Source organism: Hyla sarda, chromosome 4, assembly GCF_029499605.1.
Source record: "Hyla sarda isolate aHylSar1 chromosome 4, aHylSar1.hap1, whole genome shotgun sequence".
Classification (NCBI taxonomy): Eukaryota; Metazoa; Chordata; class Amphibia; order Anura; family Hylidae; genus Hyla; species Hyla sarda.
The window spans coordinates 16,843,231-16,866,167 of NC_079192.1; the positions used below are offsets into that span (position 1 = coordinate 16,843,231).

Here is a 22,937-nt window from a genome sequence, read left to right on the forward strand (position 1 = left end):
TCCTCTCGCACACCACTACATAAACCCACCAGCACCTTATATGCTCTTTTACTGATGGCTTTCACAACCAACCCCTTACCCTACTGCTCGGCCTGGGAGAAGGAACTTGATAGTTCTTTCTCAGTTGAAGAGTGGAATTGGGCCTTCTCATGGTGCCAAAGGTCTTCCATCTCGTGCAAAGCTCATGAAACTAATTACAAAATTTTGACGACATGGTACTGAGTTCCCTCCCTACTGTCCCGAATCTTCCCGAATGTCTTGGATACATGCTGGCATTGTGGAGGTCCTGGTGGCACTATGACTCACATCTGGCTGGACTGCCCTTTTGGTCCCAGGTACTGGAGGTAATGACTAAATTGACATCTCATCAAATCAATAAGGAACCAAAACTGATTTTACTGTCCATCCTCCCAACAAGCTGACCAAAGGCCTAGACGAGATTCCTGCATTTTTTCTTACTAGCAGCTAGGACAGTGATCCCCAGACTGTGGAAATCTTCCCCCCACACTCTCATCCTGGTTTCGGGAGGTTTCCCACCTACACCGTGTGGAAGAACTTCTTGCTGATTCCCGAAATCAATTAGACAGATTGAATAGTGTTTGGAGACCTTGGACAGAGTTCATGTCCTCACGTGAGTTTGAGACCCCACACTTGCACACTTAATGCCACTCTTTGCGCTCAACCCTGTTCGAAACTGCCTAAGATCCTACCCTTTGTGCCCAGATGTCCCTGATTTTCTTGGCCCTAGGTTTCCAAGTTATAATGGGGGACATTTATCATTGAGTTTACCCCTTTTTCTTGTGTATTTTTTTGAGCAAAAATTTGCGCTGTGACTTTCATTGCGTCTTTTTTGTGCCTTTTTGTACTCTCTTTTTTGTGTATTGTGGAATGCATTCTACAGTGGATACTAAATTATCATGTGTGTTTTTTTTTGTTTAGATGCATTTTTTTTTGCAAATCCTTTTTTTAACGCAAAAATACACCATTAAAAAGGACACGTAGGAAACTGTTCCACCGAGACAGCGGTGGAATGCAGGAGCCGTCCCTCAACACTGCTAAACTACTACCATCATGGGACAGAGTCTGTTCCATGATGGGAGTAATTGTAGTACCGCAGCGCTAAGAGATGGCACTTGCACATCCCCCCCCCGGCTGTGGGACTATTTTGGGCCGGCGGGCAGTTCAGGGTAGCTGCATGTGCCGCCGGATTTTACAGTTAATAAATGCGGATCGCAGCGGGTCTCTGGAGAATGACCCGGTGCAATCTGCCCCTCAGCCCCTGGACTATAACTCCCATCATGGGCATGGTCTGTCCCATGATGGGAGTAGTTGTAGTATCACAGCGCTGAGGGATGGCATTTGCACATCCCCCCGGCTGCGGGACTTTTAGGACTACTACTCCCATCATGGACACACTCAGGGGCTGAGGTGCAGATCGCAGCAGGTCATTCTCCAGAGAAACGCTGCAATCCGCATTTATTAATTTAACACAAGTGGCTACACTGTGCTCCCCGCCAGCTCCAGGTGGGGAATACTGTATACACTGTCATAATTCATAATCACCTCATCCAGGAGATGGGAGCTCTGATTGGTGAATAGCTATTCACCAATCAGAGCTTCGGTCTCCCGTCGGTGGCGATTATGAATTGTGAGAGATGTATACAGAAGCCTAGAGCCGGTGGAGAGTGCAGTGTAACCGCATGTGCCTCTGGCTTGTTAATTTAATAAATGTGGATCGCAGTGGGTCTCAGGAGAATGACCTGCTGCAATCTGCAACTCAGCCCCTGGACTATAACACCCATCATGGATAGAGTATGTCCATGATGGGAGTAGCATTCCTACAAGTCCCGCAGCTGGGGGATGTGCAAGTGCCATCCCTCAGCACTGCTGTACTACAACTACTCCCATCATGGGAAAGACTCTGTCCCATGATGGGAGTAGTAGTTCAAGGGCAGAGGGACAGATCAAGCTACACAGTCCAGGCCTTACTCTGTTCTCATCAGGGGTTTTGCATAATGGGAACAGAGCCTTTCTGGCAGTGTGTTCCAAACAGGGAGACTCCAGCTGTTGCTTAACTACAGCCCCCATGAACACACTGCATTTATGAACTCATTGCATTATGTGTGCTCTCCCCAGGGGAGAGCGCAAAAAATGTACTAACCCATATTTCTTATTTTTCTTCTCATTTCAGAGACCTGAATGCAGAGGACTATGTCAAATTCGGTGGACTGCGACGATGACCAGCGTTTTTTTTTTTTCATTTCAATCAAATGGTTAACGAGGGCTGTGGGGGAGTGTTTTTTTTAAATACATTTTTTTTCAATGTGTTGTGTTTTTTATAATTGAATTGAATCCATTGCTCAGCAGGGGCTTAGCGATAGCCCCAAAATCAGTTAACGCTAACCTCCAATTATTACCCCGGTACCAACTGCCACAGGGGTGCCAGGAAGAGCCAGTACCAACAGGCCCAGAGTGTCAAAAATGGTGCTCCTGGGCCTAGGCGGTAACAGGCTGGTGTTATTTAGGCTGGGGAGGGCCAGTAACAATGGTCCTCGCCCACCCTGGTAACATCAGGCTGTTGCTGCTTGGTCTATATCTGGCTGATACTGAAAATAGGCGGAACCCTATGCGTTTTTTTATTTATTTTTGTATTTAAAAATAAATAAATAAATATAATTATCAGCCAGATTTTTTCATTATCAGCCAAATACCAACCAAGCAGCAACAGCCTGACGTTACCAGGGTGGGCGAGGACCATTGTTACTGGCCCTTCCCAGCCAAAAATAACGCCAGCCTGTTACCGCCTAGGCCCAGGAGCGCCAATTTTGATGCTCCGGGCCTGTTGGTACCAGCTCTCCCAGACACCCCTGTGGCAGTGGGTACCGGGGAGCAATCATTGGGGATTAGCGCTACCTGATATTGGGGCTAACGCTAAGTCTCGGCAATTATAAAAAACACAACACATTGAAACAAATGTTTTATTTAAAAAAAAAAAACTCCCCCACAGTCCTCATTAACCCTTTTATTGACATTTAAAAACCGCTGTTCATCATCACAATCCGCCGAATCTGACTTAGTCCTTTGCATTCACGTATCTAAAATGAGAAGAAAACAAAAACAATAAAACTACAACCATTTATGTGATTTCTACACTATAAAAAAGCTGGTGTGAAATTTTTTATGTTAACTGGACTCTCACCCCTTTGAAAATATCATGTAAAGCAGACAATACACATGGACACGCCCACTTTTACAAAACTAGCTTGAACAGTGAAAACTGCGGCACAAAGCTCTTTGAAAATGTGGTCGATACTTTTCGCGCCAATTTTTTTTGGGGCGCAAAATTCTTTGAGAATCTCCCCCTCTGTGTATTTTATAAAGATTTATGATTTTACTATTATGCAGAGTTTTGTTCGGTACACACTGCTGCTCCAGCACGTCTATCTATGTGAGTAGTGTACAGTTCAACAGCAATTTTTCACAAAATTTTAAAAATCTTGATTTTTCAGGGACCAGTTCAGTTTTGAAGTGAATTTTGAAGGCCCTTCATATTAGAAATACCACATAAATGACCCCATTATTCAGAAAGTTTGTTAACCCTTTAGGTGTTTCACAGGAAATCTTCATTTTTTACATTCGCATGTTCTTGTAAATCCAGTTTTTGAATTTTTACAAGGGGTAATAGGAGAAAAAGCCCCCCAAAATGTGTAACCCAATCTCTCTCGAGTAAGAAAATACCTCATATGTGTATGTGAAGTGCTTGGCGAGCACAGTAGAGGGCTCAGAAGGGAAGGAGTGACAATGGATTTTGGAGAGTGAGTTTTTCTGAAATGGTTTTTGAGGGGCATGTCACATTTAGGATGGTAAGTGACCTCCGGCACCGGTCACCTACGGTTCCCCTGCTCTGCCCTTATTACCGTGGGTGGGCAGAGCGGGGGAACCGAACTTTAACCCCCCCTGCCCCCGATCTGCTATTGGTTGGTCGCTTCTGACCCACCAATAGCAGGAATAGGAGGGGTGGCACCCCTGCCACCTAACTCCTATCCCTTCAGGGGGACCGGGGGTGTCTTGGACACCTCCGATCCCCCTTATTTTCTGGGTCACCAGGTCACCAGAGACAGGTATGACTCGGAATCGCCACGATCGCCGACATGGGGGGTCTCAGGACCCCCCTGGGCATTGGCATGGGATGCCTGCTGAATGATTTCAGCAGGCATCACGTTCCGATCACTGCCTGGTGAGCTGCGGTGATCGGAAATGCGGAAGGCATACAGGTACGCCCTCAGTCCTTAAGTGATAGGATACGAGGGCGCATCCATATGCCCTCCGTCCCCAACAAGTCAAGAAATGAGGGCCATTGTGAAATTGATACTAATTAAAGTGTGTGGAGCCACTTAAAGTGCCAGATTTGTGGTTGTTGAGAACACATTGGGGGAGATGTATCAAGCAGATTTTGTGAATATTGGCCCTCATTTTCTAAGAGTATAGTGCATTTTCTTTGTGGGTTTTAGTTTCCAACAGGTTTTCATCCTTTTTTCTATCATAATTTGTGTTTGGCAATTTTCCATATGTTTTGCTCTTTTTACACATGCTCTGAGCTATCGGGTTTTCCAGAGCTTAAATCCACCACATTTTATGCGGGAACATTAGAAAATTTGTAGATATCTACACTGGGGATACAATCTATATCTCTCTAATGGGGTGCAGCAACCTACAGGGGGCACCTATCTATCTACTGGAGGGGGTCACTTTGCAACCAACTGAGGGCATCAATCTACCTACTGGGGGCATGACACTACTTATTGAGGCAACAACCTACTAGGTAGCAGATATCTAAAAGGAACCACATTAAGAGGGTTACCATGACAAATTAGGACATTATAGATAGGGGCAAAGGTAAGGACCATAAGATGCTAGTCCAACAGATTCTTAGAATATGAGTTATGGATGGGAAAAGTTGTCATGGTGGTCTTGATCAGATGGAGAAGAGAAGAAAAGAGTATGATTTAGATCGGAGATGTCACCTTTCAGTCACTGGATGTAACTGAAATCACTTTTAATCAGACTGCAGAGTCTGTGTAGAACTCGTATCTACCACTATGTGAGGTAACATTGGTCTGTGTATAGCGTGTTTTGTTCAGTAACTCTATGGTGGTAGTATTCAGACACACTTGGGGAAGATATTCAAAAGTTGGCTGCTTATTACTTAGACTTGTCAGTCTATGAGTGTGCGCAGAGTTTGCACCCAAAATATAGGGTCGCCGCCTCTACGGCGTCATTACATCAGTTAGAGTTGAAAGCCATCTGCTATGCTAAGTGACTGCCCTACAGTACCTGTGTAAAGTATTTGTCATTAATAACTAAAGATTAACCTCTATTTATAGGAAGGAATCACATCACAACAAGTATAGAGGCCCATACAGTTAAATAGTGCTGAACATTATTCCACCAATGGTAAAAATGCAAATAGTGTTCGGTGCGGACTCTTTCACCTAACTGCTTTTTAATGTACTTATAAACAGAAATGAACAAAAGAAAATTATGACACATTTTCCTTAAAGCTTTGTCAAAACGTTCTAGGATGATTTCAGAATATTAAAGGGGTATTCTTGCTTTAGGCATTTTATCCCTATCCAAAGAATAGAAGATAAGATGTCTGATTTTGGGTGGGCCCACCACTGGGCCACCCCGCGATCTCCCTGCAGCACCCGCATTATGCACGGAGCTTAGTCTCCAGGCTCGGAAACCGGATGTTTTCGGGACTGGAGATGGGATGTAACGCCATGCCCCCTCGTGATATCACATCACGCCCCCTCCATTCATGTCTAAGATGTCCTCCGAGATCAGACATCTTATCCCCTATCCTCTGCATAGGGGATAAAACATCTAAAGCCAGAATACCCCTTTAAGATTAATTTTCTACTCTTGATAGACATTATATTGTTGGAGGCTTATTCTGTCTATTATCTGCTTGTTGTTTCTTTATTCTTATTCCTCATCATGATATAGTCTTTGGAATTCATCTCAGGTCTGAACAGTAAAATGAAACATTTAGGAAAAAACATACAAATTAACAATGCCCAACTAGATGCCAGGATGGCAAATACCTCCATGGCGACTGAATATTTACCCTGGGCGCTGAGATAGGCTGGAATAAATGATATCCAAACACACAGAAAGGCCAACATACTAAATGTTATAAACTGGGCTTCATTAAAACTGTCTGGAAGTTTTCTTGCTAAGAAGGCCACTATAAAACTAATAGTAGCCAGGAGAAATAGATAGCCGAGCATGGCCCAGAAGGCGATGGGTGACCCATTATTACAGTCGACTATAATAAGTCCTGGTTTATCTTCAGTGTTGTATTGTGGGAATGGAGGAGCCACTGATATCCAAGTGATACTCAATAATAATTGTAGAAGGACGCAGATAGAAATGATTGAGTAGGAGACTCTTAGGTTGGTCCATTTTCTTAGACTGCTCCCAGGTCTTGTGGCCATGAAAGCAAAAACCACCATGATCGTCTTGGCCAATATACATGCAACACAGAGAGTGAATACCAGACCAAAAGACACCTGACGTAGAAGACATTTATCAGGATCAGGGTAACCAATAAATCCTAAGGAGCAGAAGAAGCAAAGGCTGAGAAATATCAGTAGAAGACAACTTAGTGTGTAATTGCTGGCTTTCACAAGTGGAGTGTTCCTGCGACTGAAGAAAAGCCCCAAGATAAGAGCTGGAAATATCGAAGACATTATACTGATAGCAGCTAGGCTGGCGCCTAATGTATCTTCATAAGACAGGCACTCTGTGGGTTTAGGGAGACACCTGGATTTTTCAGGATTTGGCCATTGGTCCCATGGACATCTGAAGCAGTTTAAGGAATCTAAAAATTAGAAAAAAATATTGTTTGCAGGAATTTGTAAATTTTTGTAGTACAGTGTATATGTGAATGCTAAGGAGGATTTCCTGACGTACCTTCAATAGATTGGACAAACATAAGGACGTTCTGTGGCATACAGTGCCCATTGGCATACATGTTAAACGACAATGTAGATGTAAACATTTTTTTTTTACTGGATGCATCTGTATAGAATAACCCAGTTAACCTCTTAAGGATTGGTTTTTTTTTTTATCTTCGCACTTTTGTTTTTCCTCCTCACCTTCTAAAAATAACGCATTTCTACCTACAGACCCATGTGAGGCCTTGTTTTTTGCGCCACCAACTTTACTTTATAATGACATCAATTATTTCACCACGAAATCTACAGCAAAACAAAAAAAAAATCTCTCAACATCCACCCCTCCTCCCACCTCTGCTCTCAAGACCACCATGACATCTTCTACCATTACTCCTTTATAATGGCAACTTTTCTCCATTCGCAACTCTTGAACGTCACCCATTGCCTTATTCATTTTAACATCACTATCCATAACCAGACCGCATTTTGACTTCCCCCCCTGCCCTTTCCTCAATTCTATCCCGCACTCCCCCTTTCTTCTTCTATTCTGTACTCTCTTGCTCTTACCTGCTCCTCAACTTTCTCCAGCTTCTTTTCTACTTCTATTCTCCTTGCCTTACTTCAGTTTTTATGAGGATGAACTATCTCAGTCTTTCTACCTTATTCTTCTGTTGAATTTATTGTTGATGTTATCCCCTCTCCTCATGTGATACAACCATCACTGTCTCCCTACTCTTTTTGAGTGAGAATTGCTTGTGTAATATGTGTAATTTTCTTTGAAGGCTTGATCGCCTCATACTGCAATAGCTATATATTTATTATACTTGGATGTTCCCTCCTCTTGTTGACTTAACTTGAACAAATAAAGAATTGATAAAAAAAATGACGCCTTATCTTTATTCTGTAGGTCCATACGGTTACAAGGATATCTAATTTATATAGGTGGTCAGACTGGAAAGAACTACACAACTTCCTCTGGAGCATACAGCAGTTGATAAGTACTAGAGGGTTTCAGATTTTTAAATAGAAGAAATTTACAAATCTGTTTAACTTTCTGCCACCACTTGATTTGAAAAAAAAAATTCCCACCAGAGTACCCTTTTAAGGGAAAAATTATCTTTTAGGATATATATTTTGTTGCTGAATATTACCTGTCTGATTTGAAATCTCCCCCTGTAGACATGGAACACAGGCGTAACAACATGTAGGTTTCCCTTGCAGGGCGACCTTCCTAAATCCCATGATGCAGCTGTCACTACAGTCTGAGGAAGGGACCTGGGAACAATAAACATTTTATTTCATGAATTATCACTGAAAAGTTCAAATCACTTTATTAAAATTCCATATAAGTAACAACATACAATGAGCACAAAGCATAAAAGACCGAAAGGATTAAGTTGAGTTTACCAGAGGGGGGGGGGGGGGTGTCCATTCAAATTGTGACTTCATAAAAATATGAATATTATTGAATTATTTTGTTAAAAATATAAAATAAATCAGGGATTTACTGTGTAGGTCAATAACTGGGGTGGGAGGGGTGTTGACGTATCGTCACTGCAGGATGTCTACCACCAGCACTCGTTAAAATGTCCTCCCTCCATCCTTTTCTTTGCTTGGTCATTTACTTTTTCTATTACTCATCACTTAATCTTTCACTTTTTTCTTCCTCTATCCTCAGTCACTCCAGTTTTCACTCTCTTTACTCCTTTCATTTTCTTACCTTGTTTTTTCTACATCTCTATTCCTCTCTCCTTCACTGTCTCTCTTCCTCCTTCCCCTTCCCTTTCCTGCCTTACTTCCTCTCCCTCCCACCTTTATTTACTTTTCATTTACTTCCTCCTTTTCTCCCACCTTTATTCTTTACCTATTTCATTCCTTCCTTCTTTTACTTTCTCCCTGTCTCCCTGCTTCATCAGCTCTTTCTTCACTTTCTCTGTTCTCTATCCTTTCTTTTTCTTCTCTCTCTTTCCTTTACTGCTTTCTTCCATTACTTCCTTCTCTACCAATAACTTTTTAGCCCTTCTTCTATAACCTCCTTTCCTATTGCCTCCTATTTCTACATCTATTTCCCTAGAGGTTGAACCTGAAAATATGGACCCCAGTACAATATAAGAGAGTCTCCACCTACAATATGTCAATTATAATAATACACGCAACTCCTTTCAAGGCTGTTTCAGCCTTTTCCTCCGGCATCTGCTTTGCATGTATTTAATTAATAAAAAAATATTCCTATATTCGTGGTCCACAGTCTTATTGTGATCTGGCAGTGCGAGTGAAGCTTCCATCCTTCCCTTTGATCTTTTCCTGTTTCCTGTTACCTGTACGCCTGCTAGTCAGCGCGGAAAGCCCCAGCAGCCAGATTATATTTCGGGAATTTCTTTCATTAGCACAACCCATTCAGGTGAGCACTTTTTTTTTGTTATTCCTTTAAACACAATCACCTCTATTAAAGATTCTGCACAAGGAAGCGCTCCTGGTGTCTCTTTGTTTTTTTCATTTATAATAATGGCCTCTTCTTATTTGGCAAAAGGGACTTAGGGACCTTGCCTTTTCGCTACATCTCTCTTTATTGCTTTTTTTGTCCTCCTTTCCTTTTATTCAGTCATCCCTCTCAGTCAGTAATTAGTGTAGTATTGGGCTGAGGGGTAGTGTGGCATATGCCCCCCAGGCCTGTGGCCCAGTAGATACAAAGGCTGAGCCTGCCAGTGGTGTAATGATCATTCCCTCCTAGGAATCTGGGACATATGTCTGGGTATACACATAGCATCATACATGAAAAATTATCTTACCCATGTACAGGTGGACAAGTGCTGTGGGGTTTCCCACCAGGCTAAAATTAGCTAGCCAGCAATCCCACCATGCCTCCTCTCCAACACTCCCTGGGCTGTTGCATTTTCTTCTCCTTTCCTTGTCCTTTTCCAGATCACTCCTTACTATCCATACATTCATTTTAATGTGAGTTGTTTTATCATTTACTTCTGGGAGCAACAAAAGACACACAGGGAAGCTCATACTTTTCCTTGTGCCAGTAATAGTGTTGGCCATTCCTAAATGTGAGGCATTTTGATAAACCTTATATACTCCCCATCCAGCTCTTTTAAATATTAATATTTTTAGTATTTTCACCCACCTGTTTACTTCCCAGGTTCCACGCAATCACACTCATGTCTAGGGACAGAGTCTGAGGAGAAGGGACTTTACTATTATAGCTGCCTATCTTAACCTGGGTCAGGGTCCCGTCTGCCTTCAGGTGCCAGTTGACAATAGGGTAGACTCCAGGAGGATCCCCATTCTCATCAAAATATTTCTCGTTCTCCACATTAATATTAAGCCGGACCCTCCGTATATAGTAAGTGAGCTGAAATGGGAAAAAAGATTTGATTGAAAAATATTAATCACACTGTTCTGAATAATAAGTCGACATTACAGCTATGACACTAACAACAGTACTGAATTTACAAGTCAGAAACTTATAGGAGAATGTGAGCATTTCTAAGAACTTTCTTTAACAACACTCCACATTAGAAAAATGTATCCCCTATGTACAGATGAATGTAGCCTAGGTCACATTACTCCCCTTAGATTAGTTCCTATGTAGAAACTGCTAGGAATAAAAAAAACAGACCTCTTTTCTTTCAAAGGTGTGGTATTACAACTTGTCTCCATTCACTTCAAAGGTGTGGTATTACAACTTGTCTCCATTCACTTAAATGGAACTGAGCTGCAGAACCTTACCCAAGCTAGAGACAGACATGGAGCGGTCTTTGAAAGAAATGATCTCTTTTTTTTCGATTCCTGGATAAACCGTTTAAGGCATAGCCAGGATCTAAGTTTAGGGATTATGGTTCTATGTAAGCACAAGGAGAGGCATCAGAAGGCCTGGCTAGAAGAATTACCAGTTAACCAAGGACTGCTGCCTGCTGGCAACAGCTAATTCTAGTTCACCACTGCCTGTTGTCCACAGGCTACAGATACCACTGGTCCCCACTGTGCACAATCCTTTGGTGGAAAGGGTGGGCAACTCCATGCTGTTGTCAGTGTTCAGCACAGTGCATGCCACATTAGATACTTGCAGTAGAAGCTATTGCCAGGGATATTTTATTATTAAAAATTACAAAAAGTAATTTCTCATGTGTACAGACCTGTTACAACTCCAAAACAAGTGTAATTTAAAGAAAAAAATTATTTTTTTTCATTTTAAAAATGAAAAAAGCAACTTCTTTACTGTCTACTTTTCTTAGACAAGCCATTGCATCTTTGAATACTTCTATGTGCATTTTAACACCAGTAGGCACCTGCTAACAATCAAGGATACTTTATCCACCCTCCAGTGTAGCATCTGAGAGAGTGTTCAGCATTGCAGGCAGCGTTGTCACCCTAAGCGAACAAGATTTTCTGCCAGCAAAATGCAAAAACATGTTTGTTAAAATGAATCAGGCATGGATCAATGTGGAATTTAAACCTCCTATGCCAGATGCCACTGATTGGACAGTTCTACCACCCTCCCTGCTGTCAGCTGCCTAATACAACTTCCAACAGTCTGGCTCCTCCTGCTGTATGCTGGGTACTAGTACTCCTACCAGTCCGCCAGCGCCTGCTGTCTGCTGCCTACTACAATTCCCACTAGTCCACCACCTTCTGCTGTCTGCTGGCTACTACATTTCTCAACAGTCTGTCACATCCGGCAGTCTGCTGGCTACTACAACTCCCACCATTCGTAAACCATATTTTTTCTGCTGGATATTACAACTCCCATCAGTCCAACACCTTGTATTGTCTGCTGGCAATTATGAATTACACCAGTCCACCACCTACCGCTGTCCGCTGGCTACTACACACCACCAGTTTTACACCTTCTCCTGTACCCTTGCTAATACAACTCCCACTAGTTCACTACCCTTGCTGCTACCGCTACTACAAGCAAGGCTTACACATAAACAACCCATTATCCCCAAATATAGGATGATTTTTTTAGCTTGACAGTGTCACACAGTGTACACAAGTTTTGAGGCTTATTTCATTGCCAGTTTGAGGAAAACTAGTTTGGCGCAAACCGACCATTTTCCTTTGAACATTTCAAACAATGATACAAATTACTACCTTCATGGAAGTTGCATAAGGTCTGTATGCACAAGAAAAAAACTATTGTTAACTGTGTAGTTACACCAAGGTAGAAATACTTTGTGTAGGATTAAACCCAGAAAATACAAGTAACTGATACATAGATGGTGTTCTGCCTTCAATTCCAATGGCCTTAACAGTGCTGTTATGTTTTATCAAGGTAGAAAAATATGTGTGCAAATAAACCCAGAAAATACACATAACTAACACTAAAATGGTGATGCTGCATTGAATACCAACACCTTTAACAGCGTTGGTATGTTATACCAAGGTAGAAAAAATGAATGTGCGGATAAACTCAGTTAATGCAATTAACTGTAACTTTAGTGGCTATGCTGCTTTCACAACACTTTTTATACATATTACTAAAATACAGGTCAGCCCACTGCTTTGCTCAGTTTGCTAGATTCTTGTATGAGATTTTTGAGCTGGATCACTGCTGGCTGGGAACAGTCTTCTTCAGGTAGGGACAGGATAGGGAATCCCTGTTTGAGATCAGTCCACAGGTTAATGCTGTGCTCAGCTTGCTGTGGTATTGCATGGAAAATAATTTGCAAAGGCTTTCTGGCTTTAGAAGACTGTGCTCCCTCTCAGCTATCCCTCCACAAGAATGGTGGCTGCAAGCAGTACATGGGGCATTATCTGTCTAAAACCCACCCCTGTACTGTGTCCTATTGGCTTAAAAGGTGAATAACACATGAATACCAGCAAAACAGTGCACAACCTGGGGTCATGTGATAGCTGCAAAGTATTCTGCGTATACTCTGACTTCCTCCTTATCCTGTAGGTGTCAAAATACCATGTGATCCTCATGCCTTTTGCTATTATTGTGTACATTGCCAGATTCAAGGAAGCTGAATCCGGCGTTGCTCAAAAAATTTGTGAGCCGTGGTATATATACTATATATAATGAATGCTGTACCTTAATTGGACCCAACAAAAATGTATAACTACCTGCCATGGTTTGAAGTTCCAAATGTTCGCACAGGTCCCATTAAAAAATGGCCCTTCACCTATTTTGCAGCCTCTCAGGTCATCTAAAGCTTTGGATATGACTTGGACAGTAGCAAACATAGCATAAGTTGATTGCAAGCCGGAGATATAGTTGGAATTGTTCTGGATATCTTCTAGATGTTCTGATCCTGTGCATATCTTTACTGTGTTTTCTAAAGCAACGGTTTCATTCTCAGGAAGAAATTTGCAGTTGAAGACTGTCTCCCAATACATCCTGGTCCATTTTGATAATGCAAATGTAGATGGATGTATCTTGGAAAGAAATTGACTTAATCCTGGGACAACATAATCATTGAAGGCTAAATTTAGACTACCAGATAATATAGTAGAGTAAGCACTTATGGACAATAACAAAGACCTGGCCCAAGCCACATTCCCAATGAAAATCTTCCCCATGACACTCTGCTTCACCATCTCATTCAAAATAGGAACCATATCAACTCCAGTTGCAAAAAAAACTATAACCATAGCTGTGGACTCTTTTATGGCCTTCACTATGTATGGGGCATTGTAATCTGGTTTGCCAAGACGAATATATTCCATAAAGGCGACACACGCTCCAGCCTTGATTATTTCTTCCCTTATTGGCTGAATTCCCTGAAGGCCGTAATCATTGTCAATGGCCACAAGACCAATCCAGGTCCAGCCAAACCTAAGAATGAGCTCAGCCATTCCTTTAGACTGAACCTTGTCACTCGGAAAAGTCCTGAAGAAGGATGGAAACATGTTCCTGTTACTTAAAAGGGAAACACTGGAAAAAGGACTGACCTGAAAATTAAAAAAATATAGGAAATAATTAGATAAGAATGTGAACAACTTACAACTATTTTGCTAGAAGGATTTCCAGATGATAAGCTCATCTCAGGGTATCCCACTGAGTGAGCTTTACCAATGCTAAACTAGGCTTTACTTTTGTCAGTCACCTTTCCTGTGTCCTACCAATATCTCCAAATACTCCAATCCCCCATGACTTATGATAGGGCAGAATAAAAAATAAACACTTGCACATATCAACGTAGGGAGCAAAAATAAAATAAAAAGCCATAGTTGTAGTAATCTTGGAGAATGATTCAGATAATGTGCAAGCAATAGGAGAGAACCACATATTACAAGACAACACAGCTTAAACGAAATAATCTGACAGGACAGAAAGCACATTATGCAAAAACTAAGAAAATGAACAGAGATGGTTTACAACATCATATGCTTAAGGGGTTGGAGAAAATAACTAGAACATCATTAGTTTTATTAAATAAAATAATTTAAATAATTGTAAAAACAAAAAATAAATAAAAACTGTAAGACCTTTTTTGAAAGTAAAACAATAATGGAAAATCCATATAAATATTGGTATCATAATTGTATTGAACCACAGAATACGGAAAACATAAATTTTACTGTAATGTGCACTGCATAGAAACAAAACCCTCCAAAAGTTAAATGTTTTTTGTTTTTCCAACAAATAAGCTTTTTTTTTTTTTGTTATGCTGTACAATTTATGGTAATATTAAAGGTGTTATTACAAACTACAACTGGTCACACAAAAAACAAGCCCCATATGGGTCTGTGGAAGTAAAAATAAAAGGGCTAAGAGGAAAAAAAAACTAAATGCAAAAAAACAATTAAAATAGTCTGTGTCTACAAGGCCAAAACTTGCTGTGTCCTTAAGGAGTTAAAGCTTCTTACCTGTGGGTATCTGAAGGCCCCCAAAACATGAGCCAAGATGATTGAATTAGCCGAAACTGTGGACCCAATAACAGCAGAGAACAGTTGTCTAGAATTACACTGGTTGTGTGTGATGGTGCTACTAGAGTCAGTCAGGAACTGTAAAGCTCCTTGCAATTCATAGTGAGGTATATTACAGGTGTCATACAACTGGAATCCTATAGTTATGTTTTGCAAAAAATTGGGATCCTTGTTGATCTCCCCAACTGTAAATAGGAATGACTGGAAGCGAAGGAAAAATTCTAGGTTGAATCTTTCAAAAACAAAAGGGAACATAAATTAATTTTATAGATTTTTTTTAATGTTATTATTATTATAGTTAACTTTCTAATCATAAAGGGGGAAATGTATCCTTGTTGCTTTGTATCCTTGTTGCTTTTTCTTTAGTTTTGCTTATATGCTACATATTTATCATACTATCACAGGGGGTTGATTTGGAGCACATAAGCAAAACAAAAAAAGTCGCACCTGAGACTCTTGTGAGACTTTTTTGCAACTTTTTAAATTTGCTTACGTACAGAAATTTTGTACTCCAGTTCAGACCTGGAGCACACTTTTTGAAGGCAGTTTGCAATTTTTATTTTTTTGCCTACGTGCATAAATACCTGACCACTGCAAAGTTAAAACTGAAATTTGCTTAGAAATGGCTGTTTGTAACTTTTTGCTTACCCACAAAAGTTGCACAAAAAAGTGCTTAGGCCCATGTGCGACTTTTTGTGTGACTTTTGTATGCAAAAAAAAAAAGGCTCTAAATACATTGATACCCCAAAGTCCATGAAGGCCACACATGCTCCAGCCTTGACTAGTTGCTTGTTCTTCTGTATCTTAATAATTTTAAATAATAGTTATTGTTCTTCCTTCACCAGCATTTTGGATTTTGTTATGATCTTTATCCAGTAAAATATTTATTATGCCGTTACTGTTACTATTGCATAATACCTTGCGTGTGGTACCTACTATTGGCACAATATAAAGCCAAATTATCAGCAACATAAAGAAAGTTGTCATCATAATGCCAGACATTGACTTAATAATACTTAAAGGGGTACTCCGGTGCTTAACCCCTTAAGGACGCAGGACGTAAATGTACGTCCTGGTGCGGTGGTACTTAACGCACCAGGACATACATTTACGTCCTAAGCATAACCGCGGGCATCGGAGCGATGCCCGTGTCATGCGCGGCTGATCCCGGCTGCTGATCGCAGCCAGGGACCTGCCGGCAATGGCCGACGCCCATGATCTCACGGGCGTCTGCCATTAACCCCTCAGGTGCCGGGATCAATACAGATCCCGGCATCTGCGGCAGTGCGCGATTTGAATGAATGATCGGATCGCCCGCAGCGCTGCTGCGGGGATCCGATCATTCATAACGCCGCACGGAGGTCCCCTCTCCTTCCTCCGTCCGGCTCCCGGCGTCTCCTGCTCTGGAAAAATCCCCTCCCCAATAAAAAAGTAAAACGTCCGTTTTTTCCTATTTTACCCCCAAAAAGCGTAAAAAATTTTTTATAGACATATTTGGTATCGCCGCATGCGTAAATGTCCGAACTATTAAAATAAAAAGTTAATGATCCCGTACGGTTAACGGCGTGAACAAAAAAAAAAAAAAGTCCAAAATTCCTACTTTTCTAATACATTTTATTAAAAAAAAAATTATAAAAAATGTATTAAAAGTTTTTTATATGCAAATGTGGTATCAAAAAAAAGTACAGATCATGGCGCAAAAAATGAGCCCCCATAATGCCACTTATACGGAAAAATAAAAAATTTATAGGTCATCAAAATAAAGGGATTATAAACGTACTGTCACGATGCCGGCTGGCAGGTAGTGGATCCTCTGTGCCAGAGAGGGATGGCGAGGACCGCGCTAGTGGACCGGTTCTAAGCCACTACAGGTTTTCACCAGAGCCCGCCGCAAAGCGGGATGGTCTTGCTGCGGCGGTAGTGACCAGGTCGTATCCACTAGCAACGGCTCACCTCTCTGGCTGCTGAAGATACTGAAGATAGGCGAGGTACAAGGGAGTAGGCAGTAGCAAGGTCGGACGTAGCAGAAGGTCGGGGGCAGGCGGCAAGGTTCGTAGTCAGGGGAGATAGCAAAAGTACTGGTACACAGGCTATTAAACACACAATACGCTTTCACAAGGCACAAGGGCAACAAGATCCGGCAAGGGAGTGCAAGGGAGGAGACTAGATATAACCAGGGAACAGGTGGGAACCAATTAAGCTAATTGGGCCAGGCACCAATCATTGGTGCACTGGCCCTTTAAGTCTCAGGGAGCTGGCGCGCGCGCGCCCTAGAGAGCGGAGCCGCGCGCGCCAGCACATGACCGCAGGAGACGGGAACGGGTAAGTGACCTGGGATGCGATTCGCGAGCGGGCGCGTCCCGCTGTGCGAATCGCATCCCCAACGGCCATGGCAGAGCAGCGCTCCCGGTCAGCGCTGACCGGGGAGCTGCAGGGAGAAAGACGCCGTGAGCGCTCCGGGGAGGAGCGGGGACCCGGAGCGCTAGGCGTAACAGTACCCCCCCCCTTAGGTCTCCCCTTCTCTTTATCGGGTAACTGCCTCCCCTGGGATGAGGACACCGGGAAAGGATGGAGGGATTCCTCAACGGCAGGCAGAACCGCAGGAGTAGGAATGGGGAGAGAGGGCAGAGGGCGAGACCTGGCACGGGGCAGTGTGACACCAGGACGAGGGCCATGAGGGGACACAGAAGCTTGCCTGATGGAACTGGGAGGGGGGGAGGGGCATTTCCTGTGGCAGGCAGAGTCCTTAATGACCTTAGGGGGACCGGATACAGGAGGAACCACAGAGTTACGGCAAGGGTTACTGGGAACCGGTTTTAGACAGTTCTTGGCACAAGAGGACCCCCAACTCTTGATCTCCCCAGTGGACCAATCCAGGGTTGGGGAATGAAGTTGAAGCCAGGGAAGTCCAAGGAGAATTTCCGAGGTGCAATTGGGGAGGACCAAAAGTTCAATCCTCTCGTGATGAGATCCGATGCTCATAAGAAGGGGCTCCGTGCGGAAACGTATGGTACAGTCCAACCTGGCTCCGTTGACCGCGGAAATGTGGAGTGGCTTGACAAGACGGGTCACCGGAATATGGAATTTATTCACAAAGGACTCCCGAATAAAATTCCCAGAAGCTCCAGAGTCCAGACAGGCCACGGCTGAGAGGGGAGAGCTGGCTGAAGTGGAAATCCGAACAGGTACCGTGAGACGTGGAGAAGCCGACTTGGCATCAAGAGACGCCACACCCACGAGAGCTGAGTGCGAGCGTGCGTTACCCAGACGTGGAGGACGGATTGGGCAATCCACCAAAAAATGTTCAGTACTGGCACAGTACAGACAAAGATTCTCTTCCTTACGGCGATTCCTCTCTTCCAGGGTCAGGCGAGACCGATCCACTTGCATGGCCTCCTCGGCGGGAGGCCTAGGCGCAGATTGCAGTGGAGACTGTGGGAGAGGTGTCCAGAGATCTAAGTCTTTTTCCTGGCGGAGCTCTTGATGCCTCTCAGAAAAACGCATGTCAATGCGAGTGGCTAGATGAATGAGTTCATGCAGGTTAGCAGGAGTCTCTCGTGCGGCCAGAACATCTTTAATGTTGCTGGATAGGCCTTTTTTAAAGGTCGCGCAGAGAGCCTCATTATTCCAGGATAGTTCAGAAGCAAGAGTACGGAATTGTATGGCGTACTCGCCAACGGAGGAATTACCCTGGACCAGGTTCAGCAGGGCAGTCTCAGCAGAAGAGGCTCGGGCAGGTTCCTCAAAGACACTTCGAATTTCCGAGAAGAAGGAGTGAACAGAGGCAGTGACGGGGTCATTGCGGTCCCAGAGCGGTGTGGCCCATGACAGGGCTTTTCCAGACAGGAGGCTGACTACGAAAGCCACCTTAGACCTTTCAGTAGGAAACTGGTCCGACATCATCTCCAAGTGCAGAGAACATTGCGAAAGGAAGCCACGGCAAAACTTAGAGTCCCCATTAAATTTGTCCGGCAAAGACAGGCGGAGGCTAGGAGTGGCCACTCGCTGCGGAAGGGGTGCAGGAGCTGGCGGAGGAGATGGTTGTTGCTGCTGTAGCTGAGACTGAACTTGCTGTAGCTGTGACTGTTGCTGCTGTAGCTGCGACTGGAGTTGCTGTGTCATGGTGGTCAAGTACGACAGCTGGTGCTCTTGTCGGGCGACCAATGTAGGGAGGTCGGCGGCAGCTGGCAGAGGAACTTCAGCGGGATCCATGGCCGGATCTACTGTCACGATGCCGGCTGGCAGGTAGTGGATCCTCTGTGCCAGAGAGGGATGGCGAGGACCGCGCTAGTGGACCGGTTCTAAGCCACTACAGGTTTTCACCAGAGCCCGCCGCAAAGCGGGATGGTCTTGCTGCGGCGGTAGTGACCAGGTCGTATCCACTAGCAACGGCTCACCTCTCTGGCTGCTGAAGATACTGAAGATAGGCGAGGTACAAGGGAGTAGGCAGTAGCAAGGTCGGACGTAGCAGAAGGTCGGGGGCAGGCGGCAAGGTTCGTAGTCAGGGGAGATAGCAAAAGTACTGGTACACAGGCTATTAAACACACAATACGCTTTCACAAGGCACAAGGGCAACAAGATCCGGCAAGGGAGTGCAAGGGAGGAGACTAGATATAACCAGGGAACAGGTGGGAACCAATTAAGCTAATTGGGCCAGGCACCAATCATTGGTGCACTGGCCCTTTAAGTCTCAGGGAGCTGGCGCGCGCGCGCCCTAGAGAGCGGAGCCGCGCGCGCCAGCACATGACCGCAGGAGACGGGAACGGGTAAGTGACCTGGGATGCGATTCGCGAGCGGGCGCGTCCCGCTGTGCGAATCGCATCCCCAACGGCCATGGCAGAGCAGCGCTCCCGGTCAGCGCTGACCGGGGAGCTGCAGGGAGAAAGACGCCGTGAGCGCTCCGGGGAGGAGCGGGGACCCGGAGCGCTAGGCGTAACACGTACTAATTTGGTTAAAAAGTTTGTGATTTTTTTAAAGCGCAACAATAATATAAAAGTATGCAATAATGGGTATCACTTTAATCGTATTGACCCTCAGGATAAAGAACACATGTCATTTTTACCATAAATTGTACGGCGTGAAAACGAAACCTTCCAAAATTAGCAAAATTGCGTTTTTCGTTTTAATTTCCCCACAAAAATAGTGTTTTTTGGTTGCGCCATACATTTTATGATATAATGAGTGATGTCATTACAAAGGATAACTGGTCGCGCAAAAAAAAAGCCCTCATACTAGTCTGTGGATGAAAATATAAAAGAGTTATGATTTTTAGAAGGCAAGGAGGAAAAAATGAAAACGTAAAAATTAAATTGTCTGAGTCCTTAAGGCCAAAATGGGCTGAGTCCTTAAGGGGTTAAACATCTTATCCCCTATTCAAAGGATAGGGGATAAGATGCCTGATTGCGGGAGTCCCGCTGCTGGGGACCCCCGGGATCATGCACGCGGCACCCCGTTTGTAATCAGACCCGGAGCATGTTCGCTCCGGGTTTGATTATGGTCGACCGCAGGGCGGGCGGCGTGTGACGCCTCGCCTCCGCCCCTGTGTGACGTCAGGCTCCGCCCCTCAATGCAAGCCTATGGGAGGGGGCATGATAGCTATCATGCCCCCTTCCATCGGCTTGCATTGAGGCACGGAGCGTGACATCACACGGGGGCGGAGGCGTGACGTCACATGCCGCCGGCCCTGCGGTCGCCGGTAATCAGTCCCGGAGCGAACACGCTCCGGGCACTGATTAAAAACGGGGTGCCACGTGCAAGATCCCAGGGGTCCCCAGCTGCGGGACTCCCGCGATCAGGCATCTTATCCCCTATCCTTTGAATAGGGGATAAGATGTTTAAGCACCGGAGAACCCCTTTAAAGAGGACCTGTGGCTAACCCCACAAAAAGGAAATAACTTAGGGTACCCTGATTACACACATTTTTACAATTTATACATTCTGCTGTTCCTGAGAAATGAGGGTATATAGTTTGTCTGATATTCAGGAAATCAGCCAGATGGGTGTGACTATATAATCCCACCCATCACCTGATGCTCACTCCCATTATTAAAAATTATGTTCACACCCATCTGACTGATTCCCTGAATTTTCAGACATACTAGGAACTTGCCTGTATTTCTCAGAAATGGGGGGGAGTCATCGAGAAACTGTAAAAAGTTTTGTGTTCAGGGCATCCTAAGAATATAATGCTAAATAATAATGCTATATCATGCCACCACTGTTATTAAAAAATATTACTCTAAAATATCTTAATAGCAGTGGCACATAATATATAAAAACCACAATACTTAGAACACACAGGAAGGCTATTTCAAGACCTACATGTCTACTTACAATCTGCAGGTAGTCTTAAGTGGCCGGACAGTGAATGTATTTTTTTGGATAGTCTTGTCAGAGTTCATAGAATGTAAAATTCCTATCATGATATCTCCGGGTTGTCTAATCCCCTCCAGATCTGACATAGGTGGCAATTTACACATTGGACTCATGGAGTAGATAAATAAGAAGACGTGTAACAGAAGGATCTTTATTAATGTTTTATACATAGGAAACATATAATAGTGATTATCCATTAGCTGTGAATATAAAATATAAATGATCATGTAATGTACATTATACCATACAGTATGTTTGAAAAGGTAAAGTATTCATTATATTTAGAAAAGTTTCAAAAGACTTTTAGGCCAGAACAGAATTTAGTTAAAACAACTTCATATATATTTAAATATTAATTCTGTTTATTTTCTTTAGCCATTGTTGTTGTTTGAATTTTATTTTAGAGTATTTTATTGTATTTATTTTATTCTAGCCAATGTTGGACAAGATACAAATGTCAAAGATAAATTAAACGTAAGTGAATTATAACTTCGAGCAAACAAATTTAATTTTTTAATTCAATTTATGCAAGAATGTACTTTTACATGTAAGACACATTATTTACTATTATTATTTTTAACAAAAACAATAATAATAATAATTGCATTCATTTTTAGAAACTATTTATATAAATTTCAAGAAAAAACTTGAAATGAAAAAACATAGTGTATGTAAAATTTATATATCAATTTTAAAAGAAGTAGGAACAGGTAACTTTATTATAGTTATGAGCGGCAGCGGCCATATTCGAATTTGCAATATTTCCCAAATATATTGACGATTATTCGTCCTATGTTCGGGAAATTCAAAAATTCGCTATGTTTGTTCACTTTTCTTTTCCATACGAAAATTCGCGTGGAAAATTCACATAAAAATTTTTTTATGTAAAAAAAAAATATTCGGCATTAAGAATATATAGCACTATATTCTAAATATTCGCAAAATTGCAAGGTGCCGATATTCGCGATAAAAATTTCCATTAAGAATATTCGTGCTCAACACTATTTAATTATTCTAGTGAACATAGTTAGCATTTTCTGTAAATATCAATGAAATGTTTTACAAGATAAATATTTTAAAGATAAATTATATGTAATCTGTGAATTATTATTTCTAGCAAACAAAACTTTTTTGCATAGTTTTTTTTTTGTTGCTATCAGCAGCCAGGGACCTGCCAGTAATGGTGGACATCAGCAATCACTAAATGTGTTATGTCCTTAATGGGTTAATTGTTGTATTTATTGTTATTAATTTAAACGTTTTAAATGGCTAAGGTTTACTAAAATTATTGATTGAATTGAATAATGAAATTCCTGAATTTAGGAAAAATGATACAATCATTTTATATTTTGAGATAATTATCAAAAGGTTGAATCAATTTGGATAGAAGGATTAAGGTAGCTATAGCAGAATTTAGGCTGGGTTCATATATATCAGGCATCTGGCATTGTTTCCCTCAGGTGTGCCCCAGAGGGAAACGATGCTAGAACTGATCCCATTCATTTAATAGGACAGTTCACGATCAACAAGCGTCTCAATTTTGATGCAAGGTGGTTGGATACGCCAGAGGGCACTGGACAGGGTAAGGCTGGGTTCACATATGTGTGGCATCCAGAGGGAAACTGATGTTAGAACTGATCCCATTCATTTGAATAGGACAGTTCACAATCATCCAGCGTCTCAATTTTGACACCGGATGGTTGGGTACACCGGAGAGCA

At 42.7% G+C, this 22,937-nt stretch overlaps 1 protein-coding gene across 1 annotated transcript; it reads right to left on the minus strand.

Moving 5' to 3' along the window:
• Nucleotides 1-5,963: 5,963 nt before the first annotated feature.
• Nucleotides 5,964-21,265, minus strand: LOC130367291 (extracellular calcium-sensing receptor-like). Its single transcript, XM_056569697.1, has 6 exons — nt 21,177-21,265; nt 14,784-15,075; nt 13,038-13,865; nt 10,093-10,320; nt 8,114-8,237; nt 5,964-6,886 (listed from the first exon to the last, which is right to left on the minus strand). The coding sequence occupies exons 1-6, from the start codon at nt 21,263-21,265 to the stop codon at nt 5,964-5,966; spliced, it is 2,484 nt and encodes an 827-aa protein (XP_056425672.1).
• Between the last annotated feature and the right edge of the window lie 1,672 nt (nt 21,266-22,937).

Coding starts and splice junctions, on each gene's coding strand:
- LOC130367291 (XM_056569697.1), bottom strand. CDS start 21,265: ATGATAGGAATTTTACATTCTATGAACTCTGACAAGACTATCCAAAAA. Junction 15,076..21,176: donor CTTAAGACTACCTGCAGATT/GTAAGTAGACAT, acceptor TGTTTTTGAAAG/ATTCAACCTAGAATTTTTCC. Junction 13,866..14,783: donor GGGCCTTCAGATACCCACAG/GTAAGAAGCTTT, acceptor TTTAATTTTCAG/GTCAGTCCTTTTTCCAGTGT.